We start from the raw sequence: 15,758 nt of genomic DNA, 5'->3' as shown, positions 1-15,758 counted from the left end.
AGGCACAGAAACTGCAAAGTTCCCTGTGGAGCAGGAATTAGGGGAAAGGGAGCAAAGAACATCTCACCCACACTGGGACAGGGGGGTTCATCCAAAAATGGCCTTAAGCTGAAGGAGGGCAGGGTTAGATGGGATACTGGGAAGGAATTCCTGGCTGGGAGGGTGGGCAGGCCCTGGCACAGGTTGCCCAGAGAAGCTGTGGCTGCCCCTGGATCCCTGGAAGTGTCCAAGGCCAGGTTGGAGCAACCTGGGAGAGTGGAAGGTGTCCCATGGCAGGGGGTGAGACTGGATGATCCTTAAGGTTCTTCCAGCCCAAATCAGCCTGGGATTTTATGAATAAACACAACATAAAGCTGATGGAAATGGTCTTTTCTGCTCAAGACCAAGGAAATAAAACATTGAAAACCCTCCAGGGATGAGCTTCCAAGACAAACAACTGAGAGCCCCTTGGACAAGCAAGATTCCAACCCAGCTGTTATTCACAATCCTGTCTGGAGATCCCAGCTGAGGCAGGGCCTTTACTGGGAACCAGTAAGAGTCAAACTGGGTGGGAGCTGGGCTGGACAAGGGAGGAGAATAAAGGATGGAGATCAAACAATTTAGGTCCAGGAACAGAATCCCATGCATGAAGGATCCCTTTGGAATGACGTGGAGGAACTGGAGGACTTCAGGCTTGAGCATCCAGTGGGAACAAGGCCCAGGCAGAGAGGGAAGAGCTGGGATAGGGGAGGTCAGGATAAGGCCCAGCCCAGGCTCTGCAGCAGTACCACTGGGTCACTCAGGGTCAGATCTGCTGGATCTGGACACCAAGGATCCAGACCTGGGAATCACTTCTAGCCCAGCCAGCAGCCTGGGGCAAATCCCAGGGTTTGGTGCTGCAGATTCAGATCCCAAATAAAAAGGAGTGTCCAACTCTGGCAGGTGGATCAGCATCCGTGGAAACGAGGGGACACAGGACCAGCACAAAAAGGGGACACTGGAAGACACAAAATGTATTTTGTCTGACGAAGGAGAGGTGTGGGGGCTCCCAGGACACTGGACTGGGAAGAAGTGGAACATGATGACACAGAACAGGCAGTGGTACAGCTGGAATGAGAATCCATGGGACCATGGAGCCTCCCACTGGGATAACACCGGAGTCTCAGGTGGGAAAAGGGACACCAGAAGTTTGTTAGGAAGAGACTTGGTGCTCCTGCTGCAAAGGTAGAGAGTGAAACCAGGGAATGTGGCACAGGAAACTGCTGGATGAAATCCCAAAGGATGGGAATTGGGTCTTTGCTGGGTTTCCTTGACCCACTGGAAAACGGCTCCATGAGGAAAAACCACATCCCTGAGAGCAATGCAGTGAGTGGCACAGGAATTCTGATTCCTGCCTGCTGGGATATTCCAGCAGTGCTTTGTGGGGAGAACAAAGGAGAAATCCCGTTGTGTCCCAATCCAGCCCCAAGGAGTCCCTGCCCCGGGGTCAGGCAGAGCCAACACGCCACTTCACTATTGATTCCTCTGGACTTGTGGCTATTTGGGCCAAGGAGCAGCGGGTCCGTGCAGGAAACCCTTCCTTCCCAACCCTAATCCTGCAGGACTCCCGCTGCTGGCCGGCTGGACGGGGGATAACGAGGAGCTGGAGGTGGGACGGGGCGTTAGATGCTCCGGGACACCCCCGAGCGCCGGGAACCAAAAGGCTGTCCCGGAGCGACAATTCCAGCGACCACGGGGGGAAACGGAGCCGGGAGCGACAGCGGGACGAGCCACAGGCGGGGAGGGAGCGCCAGGACCGGGAAAGGGCTCGGGAGAGCAGCGGGAGCGAGGCATGCCCGGGTAGGGATGGGGACTCCCGGGAGAGCCGCGCTCCCGGGGCTCTCCCCGCCGGCCCCGCGCCCGGGGGATCCCCGAGCATCCCCCACCCACCGCGAGCCTCCCCGGGCCCCCCGAGCATCCCCGGGGGCACCACGAGCATCCTCGCCCTCCCCGAGCATCCCGGGACGCCCCCGGGCCTCCCCCGTCCCCCCGGGGACCCCCGAGCCCCCCGAGCGCCCCCGGTGCCCCGGAGCATCCCCGCCCGCGCCGCCCCGCCCGCACAGGCCGCGGCCCCGCACGGCCCTGCCCGCCTCGCCCCGCTCCGCCCGGCGCCATCCCCCGCTGCTGCCGCCACTCCCCCTCCTCCCGCCACCCCCGCGGCCTCCCCGCTGCCCCCCGGGGGTCCCGGCCCGGCCCCGCGGGCCCCGCACCGACCTCCGCACCGCGACTGCCGCCGCCGGGCCGCCCTCGGGACTACAGTTCCCGCCGGCCCCCGCGCGCGCTTCCGGCGCCGCGCGCGCCTCACTTCCGGACCCCCCGCCCCGGAAGTTGGGCCGCCCGCGCGCTCCCTGTGCCCGGCGGGAACGCGGGAAGCCGCGCGTGCGCGCTGGGCGGGGCGTGCCGCCATGGCAACGGACGGGCCAATGGGCGGCGTGGGGCGTTCCCATGGCAACGGCGCGGCCAATGGGCGGTGCGGCCCGAGGGGGCGGTGCGGGCCCGGGCCCGATCCTGACCCTGACTCCGATCCCGGGCCCGATCCTGATCCTGGGCCCGATCCCGGGCCCGATCCTGATCCTGGCTCCGATCCCGGGCCCGATCCTGACCCTGACTCCGATCCCGGGCCCGATCCTGACCCTGACTCCGATCCCGGGCCCGATCCTGACCCTGACTCCGATCCCAGGCCCGATCCTGACCCTGACTCCGATCCCGGGCCCGATCCTGACCCTGATTCCGATCCCGGGCCCGAGCCTGACCCTGGACTGCGGCCCGATCCTGATCCTGACCCCGATCCCAGGCCCGACTTTGATCCCAATCCCGAGGGGCAGAAGAGCTGCCGGGGCAGATGCTGCAGCCCCGGGGGCTCTGACCAGGGAGCTGCCCAGAGCAGCTGTGGCTGCCCCATCCTTGGAAGTATCCAAGGCCACGTTGGAGCAACCTGGGATAGTGGAATGTGTCCCTACCCATGGCAGGAGGTGGACTCCAAGGGACCTCTCCCTGGCTGATATTAAGGCTTTATTCCCCATTCCATGAACTAGATGGGGTTATGAAAAGATGAAGGAGCTGTGGAGGACTGGTGCACATCCCTGTGGGTAATTATGTCAGCAATTAACTCCCTGATTGGATCGCAAGTTCACACAAACCCTAAACTTCAGCTCACAATTAACCTGTTCATGTTCTCAGCTCTCTCTCAGGGAGCCAAATTTCCTAAACCAACCGTGCAAAGTACCCCAGAGTCTCGAAAGGTACCTCAGGTGAGGGTTAGAGGAGACCATAAATTTGGCAGATATAAAGGTGAGTGAGGTGTGGGTGCAGGGCTAGGGCAGCACTGCCCGTGCCATGGAGATCCTGTGGTTCTTAAGGCACATAAAGTGTGCCTCGGCTCCCAGAAAGGAAATCCCCTGATATGGAACCCTACCAGGGGAAAACATCTGTGTTTGGGGCCCGGAGCATCCCGGGAGCTTTCTCCAGCCGGTACCAGGGGCACTCAGGGTGTAATTCTGAAGGCCGGGGCGCTCCCTGGGCAGCACACGAAGGGCCCTGTCCGTGTGTGTGTCCCCGTGAGGGCCCTGTCCGTGTGTGTGTGTCCCCGGGGGCGATCCCCGGGCGGGCCCTGTCCGTGTGTCCATCCCCACTCTCCCCTTGGCTCGCTCGGTCCCTCAGAGGACCTGGGGGGGGCACCTGCGGGGCCGCCCGGGCGCGCGCGCAGGGCCCGCGGGGCGGGGCCTCGGGGGATGGGCGGGGCCTTGGAGGGATGGGCGGGGCCGAGAGGCGGGGCAGGGGAGCCGCGCGCGCGTTCCCGATCTCATTCCCGGGCGCGTTCCCGATCTCATTCCCGGGCGCGTTCCCGATCACGTTCCCCAGCGCATTCCTGGTCGCGTTCTCAATCGCGTTCCCAAATCGTGTTCCTGAGCGCAATCCCGGGCGTGTTCCCAATCCCGTTCCCCAATCACATTCCCGATCACATTCCCAAGCGTGTTCCTGATCCCATTCCCGATCCCGTTTCCCATCCCACTCCCAATCCCATTCCCAATCCCGTTCCCCATTCCCATTCCTGATCCCATTCTCGATTCCATTCCTGTTCCTGATCTCATTCTCATTCCCATTCCCGATCCCATTCCCATTCTTATTCCCAATCCCATTCCTGTTCCTGATCTCATTCTCATTCCCATTCCTATTCCCAATCCCATTCCTGTTCCCCCAATCCCATTCCCGATCCCATTCCCAATCCCCATTCTATTCCCAATGCCATTCCCGTTCCCGATCCCATTCCCGATTCCATTCCTGTTCCTGATCTCATTCTCATTCCCATTCCCGATCCCTCTCCTATTCCCCCGATCCCATTCCCGATCCCATTCCTGTTCTCCCGATCCCATTCCCGTTCCTCATTCCCAATCCTTTTCCCGTTCCCGATCCCGTTCCCGATCCCATTCCTGTTCTCCCGATCCCACTCTCGATCCTTTTCCCGTTCCCGCTCCCGCTCTCGTTCCGGGCGCGCCCCCGCGGGTGGGCGGGGCGTTTGGGGGCGCGCGGCGCATGCGCGGCGCGGGGCGCGCGGGGACAATGGCGGCGGCGGCGCTGGCGGCGGGCGGAGGCCCCGGGAGCGGCCCCGCGGCGGCCCCGGCGGGCGGGCCCGGCCCCGCGCTCGCAGCCGCCCGCCGCAAGGACGGCGGGCCCGCCGGCAAGTTCTGGGAGAGCCCCGACACCGTGTCCCAGCTCGACTCGGTCCGCGTGTGGCTGGGCAAGCACTACAAGAAGGTGCGGCCCGGCGGGGGCGGCGGGGACCGGGCGGGGCGGGCGGGGGGTCCCCGGGACGGGACGGGACGGGACGGGACGGGGGGCTCGGGGCCGCGAGGCCGTGCCGGGGGCAGCCCCGGGGCCGTTCCCCGCGCCCCCGGGGCCGTGTTTGTGTCCCCCGGTGCCCGCTCGCCCCGGGGCCGTGACTTTCCTGCGCGGGCAGGTCCCGGCCCCGCTCGGTTTCGCTCCAGCCGCGCCCGGGAGGTGTCGGGGAGCTGGAAAAAGGGAAGAGAAGACAAACCGAAAGGCCGTTCTGTGCCGCTCGGAGCCGCGCCGAGCCCCGCGTGTGGCTCCGGGCTGGCGGTGCGGGAGCGGCACCGCTCGCTCCGCTGCCCTCGGGCTCCTCTTCCTCCCTCGCGCACTTCGTGCGCTGTTCCTTCGCTTTCTTTAAGTGTTTGTTGGGGTTTTTTTTTCCCCGTGTGATGATTTTGTAACTTCATTTCAACACCCGAGCCTTGAAAACCCACCCGACGTAACTTCCCGGCGTGTTTACAGCGCGGTGTAGCGATCCCGGAGGAGCTTTGGCTGGATCCGAGGGGATGCTGGGCAGCCTAAAGGCGCCTTAATCTCGGGATTTACCCGGGTTTGGGGCCATCCCGCCGCTCCTCGACGTGTCCGGTGTCAGCGGCCCTTGGATGAGCTTTCTCGTGGCTGTGGGTTGGGTTCTTTGTGTGCCCCGAGCTGGAATCCGAGCCGGGAATGTGAACTGGGCTGGAAGCAGCGCAGGCTCAGGTGTGTTTTTCCGGTCCTTCCAGCTCCTTCCAGCAGCCACAGACGGTCGGAGCTGCAGCTTGAACCAGCAGCTGGAGCTCTTTGTGTGGAGGAGGAAATGGAACGGGAGATTTCAGGAGCTGGGCTCTGTTTTGGAGCCGTTTTGCTGCTGTTCCAAACCGCGGAGGAGCCGCGTTGTTGTGTTTGATTCCCGGGACTGAGCCCCCCCGGGAGCACAGCACACCTTGGGAACGGGCTCAATCCTGCTGCTCTGCTCTCCAGCACCTCCCTGACCCCCTGAGCTGGGCTGGCTGGGGCCACAAACCACCCCCGGGGCTCTCCCTGCGTCCTGGTCCGGGCAGGGATGGAGCTTCCTTTTTGTGTGCAGGGAAAACTCCTCCGTTAAAATTGGTTATAAAGTTTAGATACTCATTTCTGTCGATTCTGGGAGGTGGTTGGGCTAAGGAGAAATCTTTACGAGGCAGGCGGATTTCAGGATTTTGCTGTGAAAATCCTTTTTAAAAATGGAACATAATTTTAGCTGTGGGAAACGAGGCAGCTCATGCTACCAGATTTAGCCTTAATGCTCCAGAGGGAAGGGTTGATTCCTTTCTGGATGTGCAGTGAAAGGACTCTGGGTCTGTTTTCATCCTCCTGTGGGTGTGTGGCTTTTCCAGGGAGGGACATGGTGATTATAAGTGACTTTTGTCCAGTCATACTCCTAAAAATGGGTGTTTGGCCATCTCTGTGCTGAAGCCATCAGTGGGAGTTGGTGTGACCAGCTCTGGGAGCTCCAGGGACACTGGGGACCAGTTGGAGAGAATTCCAAGAGCAGCACCAAGCTTGGTCAAGGATCCAGAAGGACAATGGGCAAGGAGAGAGTTAGAGAGTTGCAATTGTTCTTGTCTCTGGATTAGATGAGTCATTAATGTTGGAGAGATCTTTGTGTCCCTAGAAAATGACAAATATTGGAGAGTTCTTTGTGTCTCTAGAAAGTAATGAGTATTGGAGGCTTCTTTGTGTCTCTGGAGTACAATTAAAAAAGTAAGAGGTTTTAGCAGTGGTGTGGAAGACCACAGTTAATTAGGAATTCATAGTTCACAAGTAAACTGGGCAATTACTGTCTATTCTATTTATGCTCATTTATCTCTAATATTGTGTGTTGTTTCAGTAGTTCTGTTCTCATTAAGCCACAAATCTGTCCTATTAAAATGGGTTGTCACCAAGCAGAGTTATTTCTTGCACTTCAAACATCTTTCTGAGGTAGTCTGGGAGGTTTTTTAGCACGGGCATGGTGAGGGGTGCAGACACTGCCCCAGGCCTCCAGCCCTGCTCCCGGGGCCTTGCTCACACCCAGGTCAGTGCACTGACCCCTGGGAGCTCAGTGCCTCTGGAATCCCTGCCCCTCGGAGACAGAAGGCTGGAGAAGGGGATTTTTGGGAGGCAGGGAGGAGGGTGCTGGGGTTTTTAAGGAGCAAGTGGAACGTTGTGTTAGGGCTGAGTTAGAGGGAATGACGGTGCCGTTGGATCCAGGTGCCATCACTTGGAGCTCTGGATGGTTTGGGAGTACCTGGCACCCCCTTGCACTGGCACAGGGGGTTCTTTCCACGTTCGTGGAGCTCCTGCTGCTGTGAGGGGTTGGGCTGATGCCCCTGGAGCGTGTCTGGTGGGATCCCATTCCTCCCTTCTATGAATAGCCCTCAGGAGGGGGACGAGCTGGTTCCTGGCAGCTCTTGGAAGTGGCAGCTGTTCCATCTGGGATGTCTGGTTGGAGCCCACCTGCCTGTTCCCCCAGCCAGGGGCTGAACTGAGGGGATTTGTAGTTCCCTGTGCCTGGCTCTGCTGTCCTTGGCAAGTGTTTCCTCGGTGCCCGACTCTGGTTCCATCTCAGGGAGGGTTTTGTGCCTCTGCAGCTCTTTTCTGTCTCACCTTTGAAAAGGGAACAAGGGTTATAAACCCAAATCAAAGTATTGTCACGTTGGCTTTCCTCTCTCTGGTATTTGGTGCTCTGAGCTGAAATGTTCTTTGTTTTGGGGGAAGGAAGGGATTTGGTGCATCAGGGCCCCAGCCCAGAGCGCTGGGTGGTTATTTGAGGTCAGTGACCACAGCAAAGCTGGCTGAGGGATCTGTCCCTCCCTCGGTGACAGAGGCTTTCCAGGGCAGCTGCAGTGGCAGGTCTGGCTGGAGAAGGGATTTCCTCTGCTTAAGGATATGGGGGGATTTTGGGGGTTCTAACTGTCGTGGAAGGGTTGGAAAACCCTTTGCTGTGTCCATGGGGCTTTGGCATCCGTCAGAAATGGAACAGGGCATCGTTCTGTCCTCTGGAATTCACTGCTTAAAAAACTTTATTTGCTGCAGAATCATCTTCTGCTTCTGTGGAGATGACTGGAAAACCTGGGGATCTGCTGGGACTTGGGTCCTCTGTGACCCCTTGAACCCCCTGGGCATCGATCAGGGATCCTCTGCCTCCTGTTGCTGCCTAAAGATCCCTTTGTGCTGCTCGTTTCTGGGCAGAAATGGTGGAGAGGAGTCTTGTGCTTCCTGTTGAGAGGGGTTTTTTTCCCTTTTTGTGTAGGGGAAACCTCAGGCAAAATAATGGGTTTCCCATAAAAAGGATGTGCAGGATAGTGGCAAAGTAGGATGAGGAGTTCCTGGTGTTGTCTTCCTTTATAGCTTCCAGCTGTTGGTGCCTCCTGCAAGAGGGAAAAATGGGATCTGTGAGTAAAGGAATAAATGCCTGAAAAAAATTCACATGTGTAAAAACAGGCTTTGCAAGGTGTTTTCTCATGGAATTTTCCTTTTTTTTTCTGAAGGAAAATATTTGAAAAGAATAGAGTGAGTCCATACAAGGATGTCACCCCTTCTGGGTTTGGTTTATTGAAAGAGGTTCAGAGAATTCTGGAATGGTTTGGCTTGGAAGGGACCTTTTGGATCATCCAGTTCCACCCCCTGCCATGGGCAGGGACACCTTCCACTGGCCCAGGTTGCTCCAAGCCCCGTCCAACCTGGCCTTGGACACTCCCAGAGATCCAGGGGCAGCCACAGCTTCTCTGGGCAACCTGGGCCAGGCCCTCCCCACCCTCCCAGCCAGGAATTCCTTCCCACTATCCCATCTCACCCTGCCCCCTGACAGTGGGAAGCCCTTCCCTGTGTCCTGTCCCTCCATCCCTTGTCCAAAGTCCTGTTCAGGGCCAGGAGTTGGACTCAGTGATCCCTGTGGATCCCTCCCAACTCAGGATATTCTGTTTCTGACATAATTAAATCATTAATTCCCGGGGGAGGGAACAGGCCAAGGAGAAGGCATTTGGAATTTTCGTGTTCTTCACCAGCTCCTGTTTCTAGGTGGGGTTTTATGCCCAGTGTGGACACCTGGGCAGCCCCACGGGGGTTTGTGTCCTTTCAATTACAAAGATTTAGTGTCTCAGATGTGTCTGTCAGCTCCTTAGAAAGCACTGAAGGAACTTGCATCCCAGGGTGGTCAAATCCTGTAAAATGAGAATGGAGAAGTCAATGTCTTTGTGGTGTCTTTGACTTAGGAGCTGGTGCTGTGGAAAACTTCGATTTGACTGGTATTTAAACCACTGCTCCAAAGTTCTGAGGGTTCTGTCTCTTAAAACTGGTTTTTAAAGGGCTTCAGAAAACCTGATTTGAGGGAGGAGCAAAGGCTCAGAGTTACCCAGGTGAAAGTTTGGGGTGGCTCATATTGCTCTGTGTCCTACCTGGAAAAGGGGTGTTTGTTCTGCCCTTGGAAGTCTTCTGGCACATGGAGGAGATGGTGTTCAGTGAGTGGATGCTGGACATCAGGAATAACAAAAACTCATCTGCTGGGTGGGGTTGTTTTATGTTTCATGCTGTGATTTCCCCTTTTGTATTTACGTTTTATTTACATTTACATTTTACTGGCAGTAGAACCTTGGGAACTGCCCAGATTGTCCCAAAACGTTGCAGGTGGAGTTGTCTGGCCCAGATTTTCTCTTTGTACCACTGGATGCTCTGAGGGTTCATTAGTACTTGGTTCCAGAAGGAGCTTGGGAAGTTATTGCAGAGAGCTCTGTGTGTGGGGGCAGAGTTAGGCTGTTCCTTTATTAGGAACTACAAATGAGCTTGGAGTTAATCTCTGTCTGCCACAGGAGGAGCTGGGGATGATCCACAGGTAGGTGCTGGATTTTAAGCCTAAAGCTTGGAAAATGCTTGTGCTTGGTGCTTCTTCTGTGCAAACCCCATCCTTTACCCTCTTCCCAGCCTTGGAGGGATCCCAAAATCTTCAAACCCTGCTCTACAACTGCTGAGATAACCTGGGGTGTTCCTGAAGCACCTCCAGGCTTTATTTCCCTCTCCCCCAAGTAAACACGTGGTTTTTGTCTTTCAGTACGTTCAGGCAGATGCTCCCACCAACAAAACACTGGCTGGGCTGGTGGTGCAGCTGCTGCAATTCCAGGAAGATGCCTTTGGAAAACATGTCACCAATCCTGCCTTCACAAAGCTTCCTGTGAGTACCGGGGCTCTCACCCTGCTCTTCTCCCTCGGCAGCCTGTGCTGCATCCAGGGCTTTGGGGGAGCCCTGCTCCAGCTGGGATTCAGCCCCTGGCAGGGCTGGAACAGCACACTCCTCCTTAAAAGCAGATTTTCAGTGTAATACAGCTTATTCTCTATATATTTGAAGTGATTCCTTAATGCTGCGAGAAGGTTTTAATTTCTACTAAAATTTGATGTGATTCCTCAGTTCTAAGTCAAATCTGGACTGGTGCACCCTGAACTGAGGGAATAAAATGCACTTTCCAAAGCAAACAAGCTCCCCTCGGGCATTTCTGTTGATTAAACTTCAAACTTGTAACGGTGCCAAGGCTGAGGGACGACTTTCCCATGGTCTGGAGTATCATGTAATTAGTTACCTCAGATAGTTTTCCAGTCCCTGGGGATATTGGTACCTGGAAACAATATCAACATACTGTAAGAGCTGTTTATTTAGAATTCCAGCTGGAGCCGTGCCAGCACCAGAGGGACCTTTCCTGGGGAGTGTGAGGTGCAGAAGTGGCTGGAGGGAAGGGGGTGCAGCAGATGGAAGGACAGGGGATCTCAGGGAAGGGCAGGGATGGGCACGTGGTGCCAGGGGCCCAGCTGGCTGGTTTAGGGAGGCTGAGGCAGCTGTCATACATGTGTGAGGTGTTGTGGCATCAGCAGGAGGGGCTGTGCTGGTCTCTGAGGCCCTGGGGAGGGGACAGGGGGTGGTGGAGCATTTACAGCCAGTTCAGACACTGCCCTGGAGCTGTGCTGAACACTTACAGCTGCTCCTGTGTCCCTGCTCCCCCACCCATGGAATGCTGTCTGTCATTGTTCCCTGGGGTTTCTCCCCCAGGCCTTTTGCCTCTGTCACTCCCTCAGAGGGGGTCACTGGGGCGAGTTCTCCTCACAGGAGTTTTCAAACTCCCAGGGTGAATCTTGGGACAATTCTTGGATTCATTTCGGGAGGAATTCCTGGCTGGGAGGGTGGGGAGGCCCTGGCCCAGGTTGCCCAGAGAAGCTGTGGCTGCCCCTGGATCCCTGGAAGTGTCCAAGGCCAGGTTGGAGCAGCCTGGGCTGGTGGAAGGTGTCCCTGCCCAGGGCAGGGGTGGCACTGGATGGGCTTTAAGGCCCTTCCCACCCAACTCATCCTGGGACTCTCTGAGTATCCTGGTGCTTTGGAGAGCACCCAGGAGCACCACAAGGTGCCATTAAGATCTATCTCCCCATCCCTCCTGGAATATCTGATAGCTCAGTGATGATAAAAAGCTCCAGGGACAGAGGGGAACTTGGTGATGCTTTATTTTGGTGTGGCAGCATAAGCCATAAAACTGTCCCTGTTCAACAGGTGGATAAACCATCTGAGTGCTCACCAGCCTTAAATCACTTTGTCTTATCTTGAAAATGGGCAATAAAGATTGCAGTGGCATCGTAAAGATGCTGTTCCTGTGCTTGTTCTTGCTGTTACAAAGGTGTAATCTGATCAAATTTGCTCAGCTCAAGTTTAGAGCAGTTGGATCTCTGTCCTCTCAGCTCCTTCCCACAGGAGACAACTCATCAGTGCACCTTCCTTGGTGTTTTTTCCTGGGAAATGCACTGTGTGCCCCCAGATGAGGTTGGCAGGGGCTTTTTTAGACGTTTAGTTTCAGGTGCTGGTCCAGGCTGTGAGGGAGCTGCTGTTACCCCAGCACAGCCCTCTGAGGGTGGGCAGAGCATCTGAGTTGTGCTGAGCAGCTCCCAGCCTGCTCCTGCTGCTGTTTGGGGCTCAGCTGTGGAGTCCCTGGGGCCTGGTTGGGAATTAAGTGACTGCTGGAACTGGGAGGGAAGAAACGAGCTGGATTTGCTATTTTGGGGCAGCTCTGCCCGGTGACCTTTGCAGCTCTGTGTGGTGGAGGGACGTGACTGGAGCTCTGGGAGCTGCTGTGAACGTGAAATATCTGAACCTCTGCTCCAGGGGTTCATTTCTAATGACTTGGTTTGGTCTCCTTGGTGCAGATGATGCTTCACCGACAGCTCTGATTTTAGGTTTAATTTGCTATGAAATGGATGTTCAAAGAGTAGCTTGGATTTTTACAGCTCTACAAGGAATTTGTTTCAAGCTGCTCTTATAAGGAAGGACGTGGAGCTTTCAGATACATCAAGTTCTGCTTGCAGATACAAAGAGTTCTGCTTCAACCAAATGCATTTAACCTTCATGAAACATTCTTAAAGGAGAACCTATAACTCCAAAAGGGATTAATCTGAAAATTAACTATTCATTTGCTAAGTTAGAGGTCTAAAACAACCAACGAGTGTGTATTTGTTTAAAATAATTGCATGTAAGTCACTGCCTCTGTGATTTCCTGTGGTTTCTTTGGGTTCCAGGCAAAGTGCTTCATGGATTTCAAAGCTGGAGGTACATTATGTCACATTCTTGGTGCTGCTTACAAATATAAGAATGAACAGGGCTGGTAAGTTTTTTATTTGTGATTTATACACCTTCTGCATGAATCCAAGCACACGAACTGCTTATGCAAAGCACCCAACGTTTAATCCTTCCTGGAGACTCGGGGAGGCAGGGACTGGAGATGGGAAGAGGGAATGTTTTCCTGTGTTGCTGATGGTGGCTGTTTTTCAGACACACCCCCACACTTCTAAATTTAAAGATAATTGGCCAAGTTTAAGGTCTCGGGCCTGTAGTTGGAGTTAATGGCGAGTTTGAGGCTCTTTTTTTGGCGTTTCCTCGCTGTGTGACTGAGAAAATGGACAGATGTGATGCCTCACATCTGTGAGATGTCCAGCTTTGTTGCTGTATTGATTAGAGGGTTTAGTTATAACTGGGGGAACATGAAGACTCTAATAAATGCTCAGTGTTCCATCACTTATCTGTCTCCAGAAATGGGGAATGCAAGCCCTTAGAAGCTCTGCCCCTGCAGCTCTGGACACTGGTACCAAAATATCCCTGTGGCATCCCAGGAGTGTTCTGTCCTGCATGTTTTTAAGTCAGAATCCTCTTTCCAAGAGAGCAGTAGCACAGGATCATAAAACCATGGAATGGTTTGGGTTGGGAGGGACCTCAAAGCCCATCCAGTCCCACCCCCCTCCATAGACCAGGTGACTCCAAGCCCTGTCCAACCTGCCCTTGGAATTACTGTATCTGAGAACACTGAGGGGAAGAAACGAGGATGAGAAGTCAATAAATGTAAACAAATCAGTAAAAGTAAGCAGAGATTGTTTTTGTGTGTGAATCTGATGTTTCTGATCTGTGACAGCATTCCTGGAATTGAGCCTGTGTTGCTGTTACACACAAGAGCCAATTAAAAGGCAAAATAAAGCTGTTTTAGGATGGTTGGTCGATTTTAGGGGCTGTTTATACTCATGTCAGCTCTGTCTGAGGTGGGTGTATCAGGAATAAGCTCCTTTCAGGGATTTTCCTTCTCCAGTTTTGCCCCCCCGGGCCATGGCCCCTGTTTGTCTGGGGTGTGCCAGTCTGTCTCGCTGCCCTCTTTGCCTCAAGACAAAGGAATTAAGTGGTTCCCGCTTCATGAATATTCCAATACTCCATTTTTCACCGTGCAGGTCTAGTTTTCAGTCACAGAGATTTGCCAGCAAAGCTCAGCCACGTGGTTCCCTCCTCCCTCCTCCCTCCCCTGCTGCCCCTCACAACTAGTGTGGGTAGTGCCTTGTGTCTGTGCATGTGGGACGTAGAGGGAAGTAATCCTGGAACTTAACTCTCAGGATCAGACCTAGAGCTTGGAATGTGTCCCTCACTGACTCAACCAAATAATACGTGGTGTTTTTTGCCTGAACTATGATTTTGATTTGATTTTTGAACGGTCTGCATTGTCGCTCTTGCTTAACCTGTTTGTGAATGATCTGTCTTATAGGAGAAGTACCTTTCCTCGCCATAATAGGTATGTCTGCCAGCTGACATACCTTGTCCCTCACTGCAACCCAAGCTGTTTGCTAGAACCTGGCAGAGGGAATCACTTAAGCTGAGGACAGGAGGAATTGGTGCTATTTGATCCCGAGGGGCAGCTAAAAATGATGCTGTTAATTAATATATCAACACGCTTCTCTTAAAGGGGGGGTTTGAAAAGCAGGAATTTGGGGGCATGTGGAGCATTCTGTGAGTGCACAGTGTGGGTTTGGAGCAACAGATGTAAAAAATTTTTGGTCAAACTTCCGTGCCCTGAGTGGTTTTGTCTCACAGGTACCAAGAGTTCATTGGGTATTTGGGTCAGTTTGTGTTTATTTGTTTATTTCCCTTCATTCCCATGAAACCATTCTGTGTGTTTTGGATACAAACCGTGGCTGAATAACAGAGGAGTGGCTCGATCTTGCCTCTAAAATCCTTTATTAAGCTGTGTTGTGCAGTGACCTGATGTCTGGCCCTTCTTCTGCAAGTCACTGTGAGCTTCTCCACGTGCACAACGCTGCTTAAACCACTCATAAATTCCTCTGAAAAGGGGTGATTCTGACAAATCTGCCAGGATATTGTGTTCAACTTGCCATGCCCTTGGTGTGAAGGGAAGAGCCCTGATTTAGGAGACAGTCCATCCCTCCCTGCTGGTGGCTGTTCCCACAGAACCCCCTGCCCGGGCACCTCCCTCCTGGACAGCCCAGGGAGCCTCCAGGGCAGGAGAACGTGGTGGGCTCAGCTGAAGGGTCTTGGTTTAGTGTAGTGGTGTGTCCTTGCTGTGCTGCCCTCCTGCTGACGGGGTTTGGGGCTGAAAACTCACTGTCCTTTACCTGCACTGAGTGTTTATCAACCTGAAAATGGATCTGTTACTGGAAATAGGGATGTGTTTGTAAGGAACTGTCAGTAGATGTGGGATAAATGTGTGTTTTAGGCTGGGGTGGGCACTTGGAGCCTGGCAGTCCCTGCATGGGGGGGTGTGCACGGCTGTTTCACCATGTTAAATGTGCCCAGGGGATTTTATTTCACCCTAAGGTCCCTCTGACACCACCTCAGCACCCAGGTGGTGCTTGCAGGCTCCAGCAACAGCTTTTCCCAAACCCTGGGAGGTGCAGCAGGTCATGTTTTACACCTCAGAGTCACCAGCCTGGTGATCTGAAGTGATCCTGGGGCTTTGGGAAAGGCTGGGTTGTGAAGGGTCAGCCCCAGGTCTGTGCTGAGCCCCCTTGGGAGTGCTGAACATGGTGAGGGTGCTGGGGTTGTCCCACCTCTCATGTTTTTGGAAGTCTCCACTCAAATCCTTCCTTTGAGTCCATCCATCCGTGGATTCCAAACGTGTGCACGGTCCAGGTGGGTACAGCAGGATGGATTTGGGGGGTCCTGTGGTGCTTCCCAGTAGGAAGTCTCAGATTTTGTGTTATCCCCCCATTTCCATGGACAAACCTCCATCGTTACTGCAGCAGTTTTGACTATTTGTCTGTGAAATAACAAAGTTTGAAGTCCCAGAGTCCAACAAAAGCGATGAGAAAACGCTCCCGTGGATTATCAACTCCCTGTGCTCTGGGGGGGTGGTTTGTTCTCACATCAGGCAGAGGAGTTGCTGCTTTTCCTGCATTCCCAGGACAGGTGGATGGGTGCAGCTGGAAGTAAGAGAAACATGAGAGCTCATCCATGACTCTTCTCACGTAGTGTTGGAATCCATCGCGATCCCGTGTGTCCAGGGATCCCCTGTGGCTGTGCTGGAATGCACAGCCCTGCTCCAGGGCTTTGTTGGACAATGTCAACCTGCCTTTCCCCCCCCCCAAACATTTCACAGATCAGCTGCATTTTGTTGATT

At 54.7% G+C, this 15,758-nt stretch overlaps 2 protein-coding genes across 2 annotated transcripts in view; one reads left to right on the top strand and one right to left on the bottom strand.

Moving 5' to 3' along the window:
- The window catches only part of DHX30 (DExH-box helicase 30), a 31,546-nt gene extending 29,081 nt beyond the window's left edge, over positions 1 to 2,465 (bottom strand). Inside the window, 2 exon segments of the mRNA XM_027711551.2 lie at positions 2,233 to 2,267; positions 2,270 to 2,465. Of these exon segments, the coding sequence (XP_027567352.2) occupies positions 2,233 to 2,267; positions 2,270 to 2,465 (231 nt within the window).
- A 2,182-nt stretch (positions 2,466 to 4,647) lies between these two features.
- SMARCC1 (SWI/SNF related, matrix associated, actin dependent regulator of chromatin subfamily c member 1) overlaps positions 4,648 to 15,758 on the top strand; it is a 62,281-nt gene continuing 51,170 nt past the window's right edge. Inside the window, exons 1-3 of the mRNA XM_027711548.2 lie at positions 4,648 to 4,773; positions 9,893 to 10,012; positions 12,388 to 12,473. Coding sequence (XP_027567349.1) covers positions 12,400 to 12,473 — 74 coding nt within the window. The 5' untranslated portion in view covers positions 4,648 to 4,773; positions 9,893 to 10,012; positions 12,388 to 12,399. The remainder of the gene's footprint in view (positions 4,774 to 9,892; positions 10,013 to 12,387; positions 12,474 to 15,758) is intronic.

Source organism: Pipra filicauda, unplaced genomic scaffold, assembly GCF_003945595.2.
Source record: "Pipra filicauda isolate LSUMZ 115617 unplaced genomic scaffold, ASM394559v2 scaffold556_size476704_pilon, whole genome shotgun sequence".
NCBI lineage: Eukaryota > Metazoa > Chordata > Aves > Passeriformes > Pipridae > Pipra > Pipra filicauda.
This window is presented reverse-complemented; position numbering and strand designations above follow the sequence as displayed.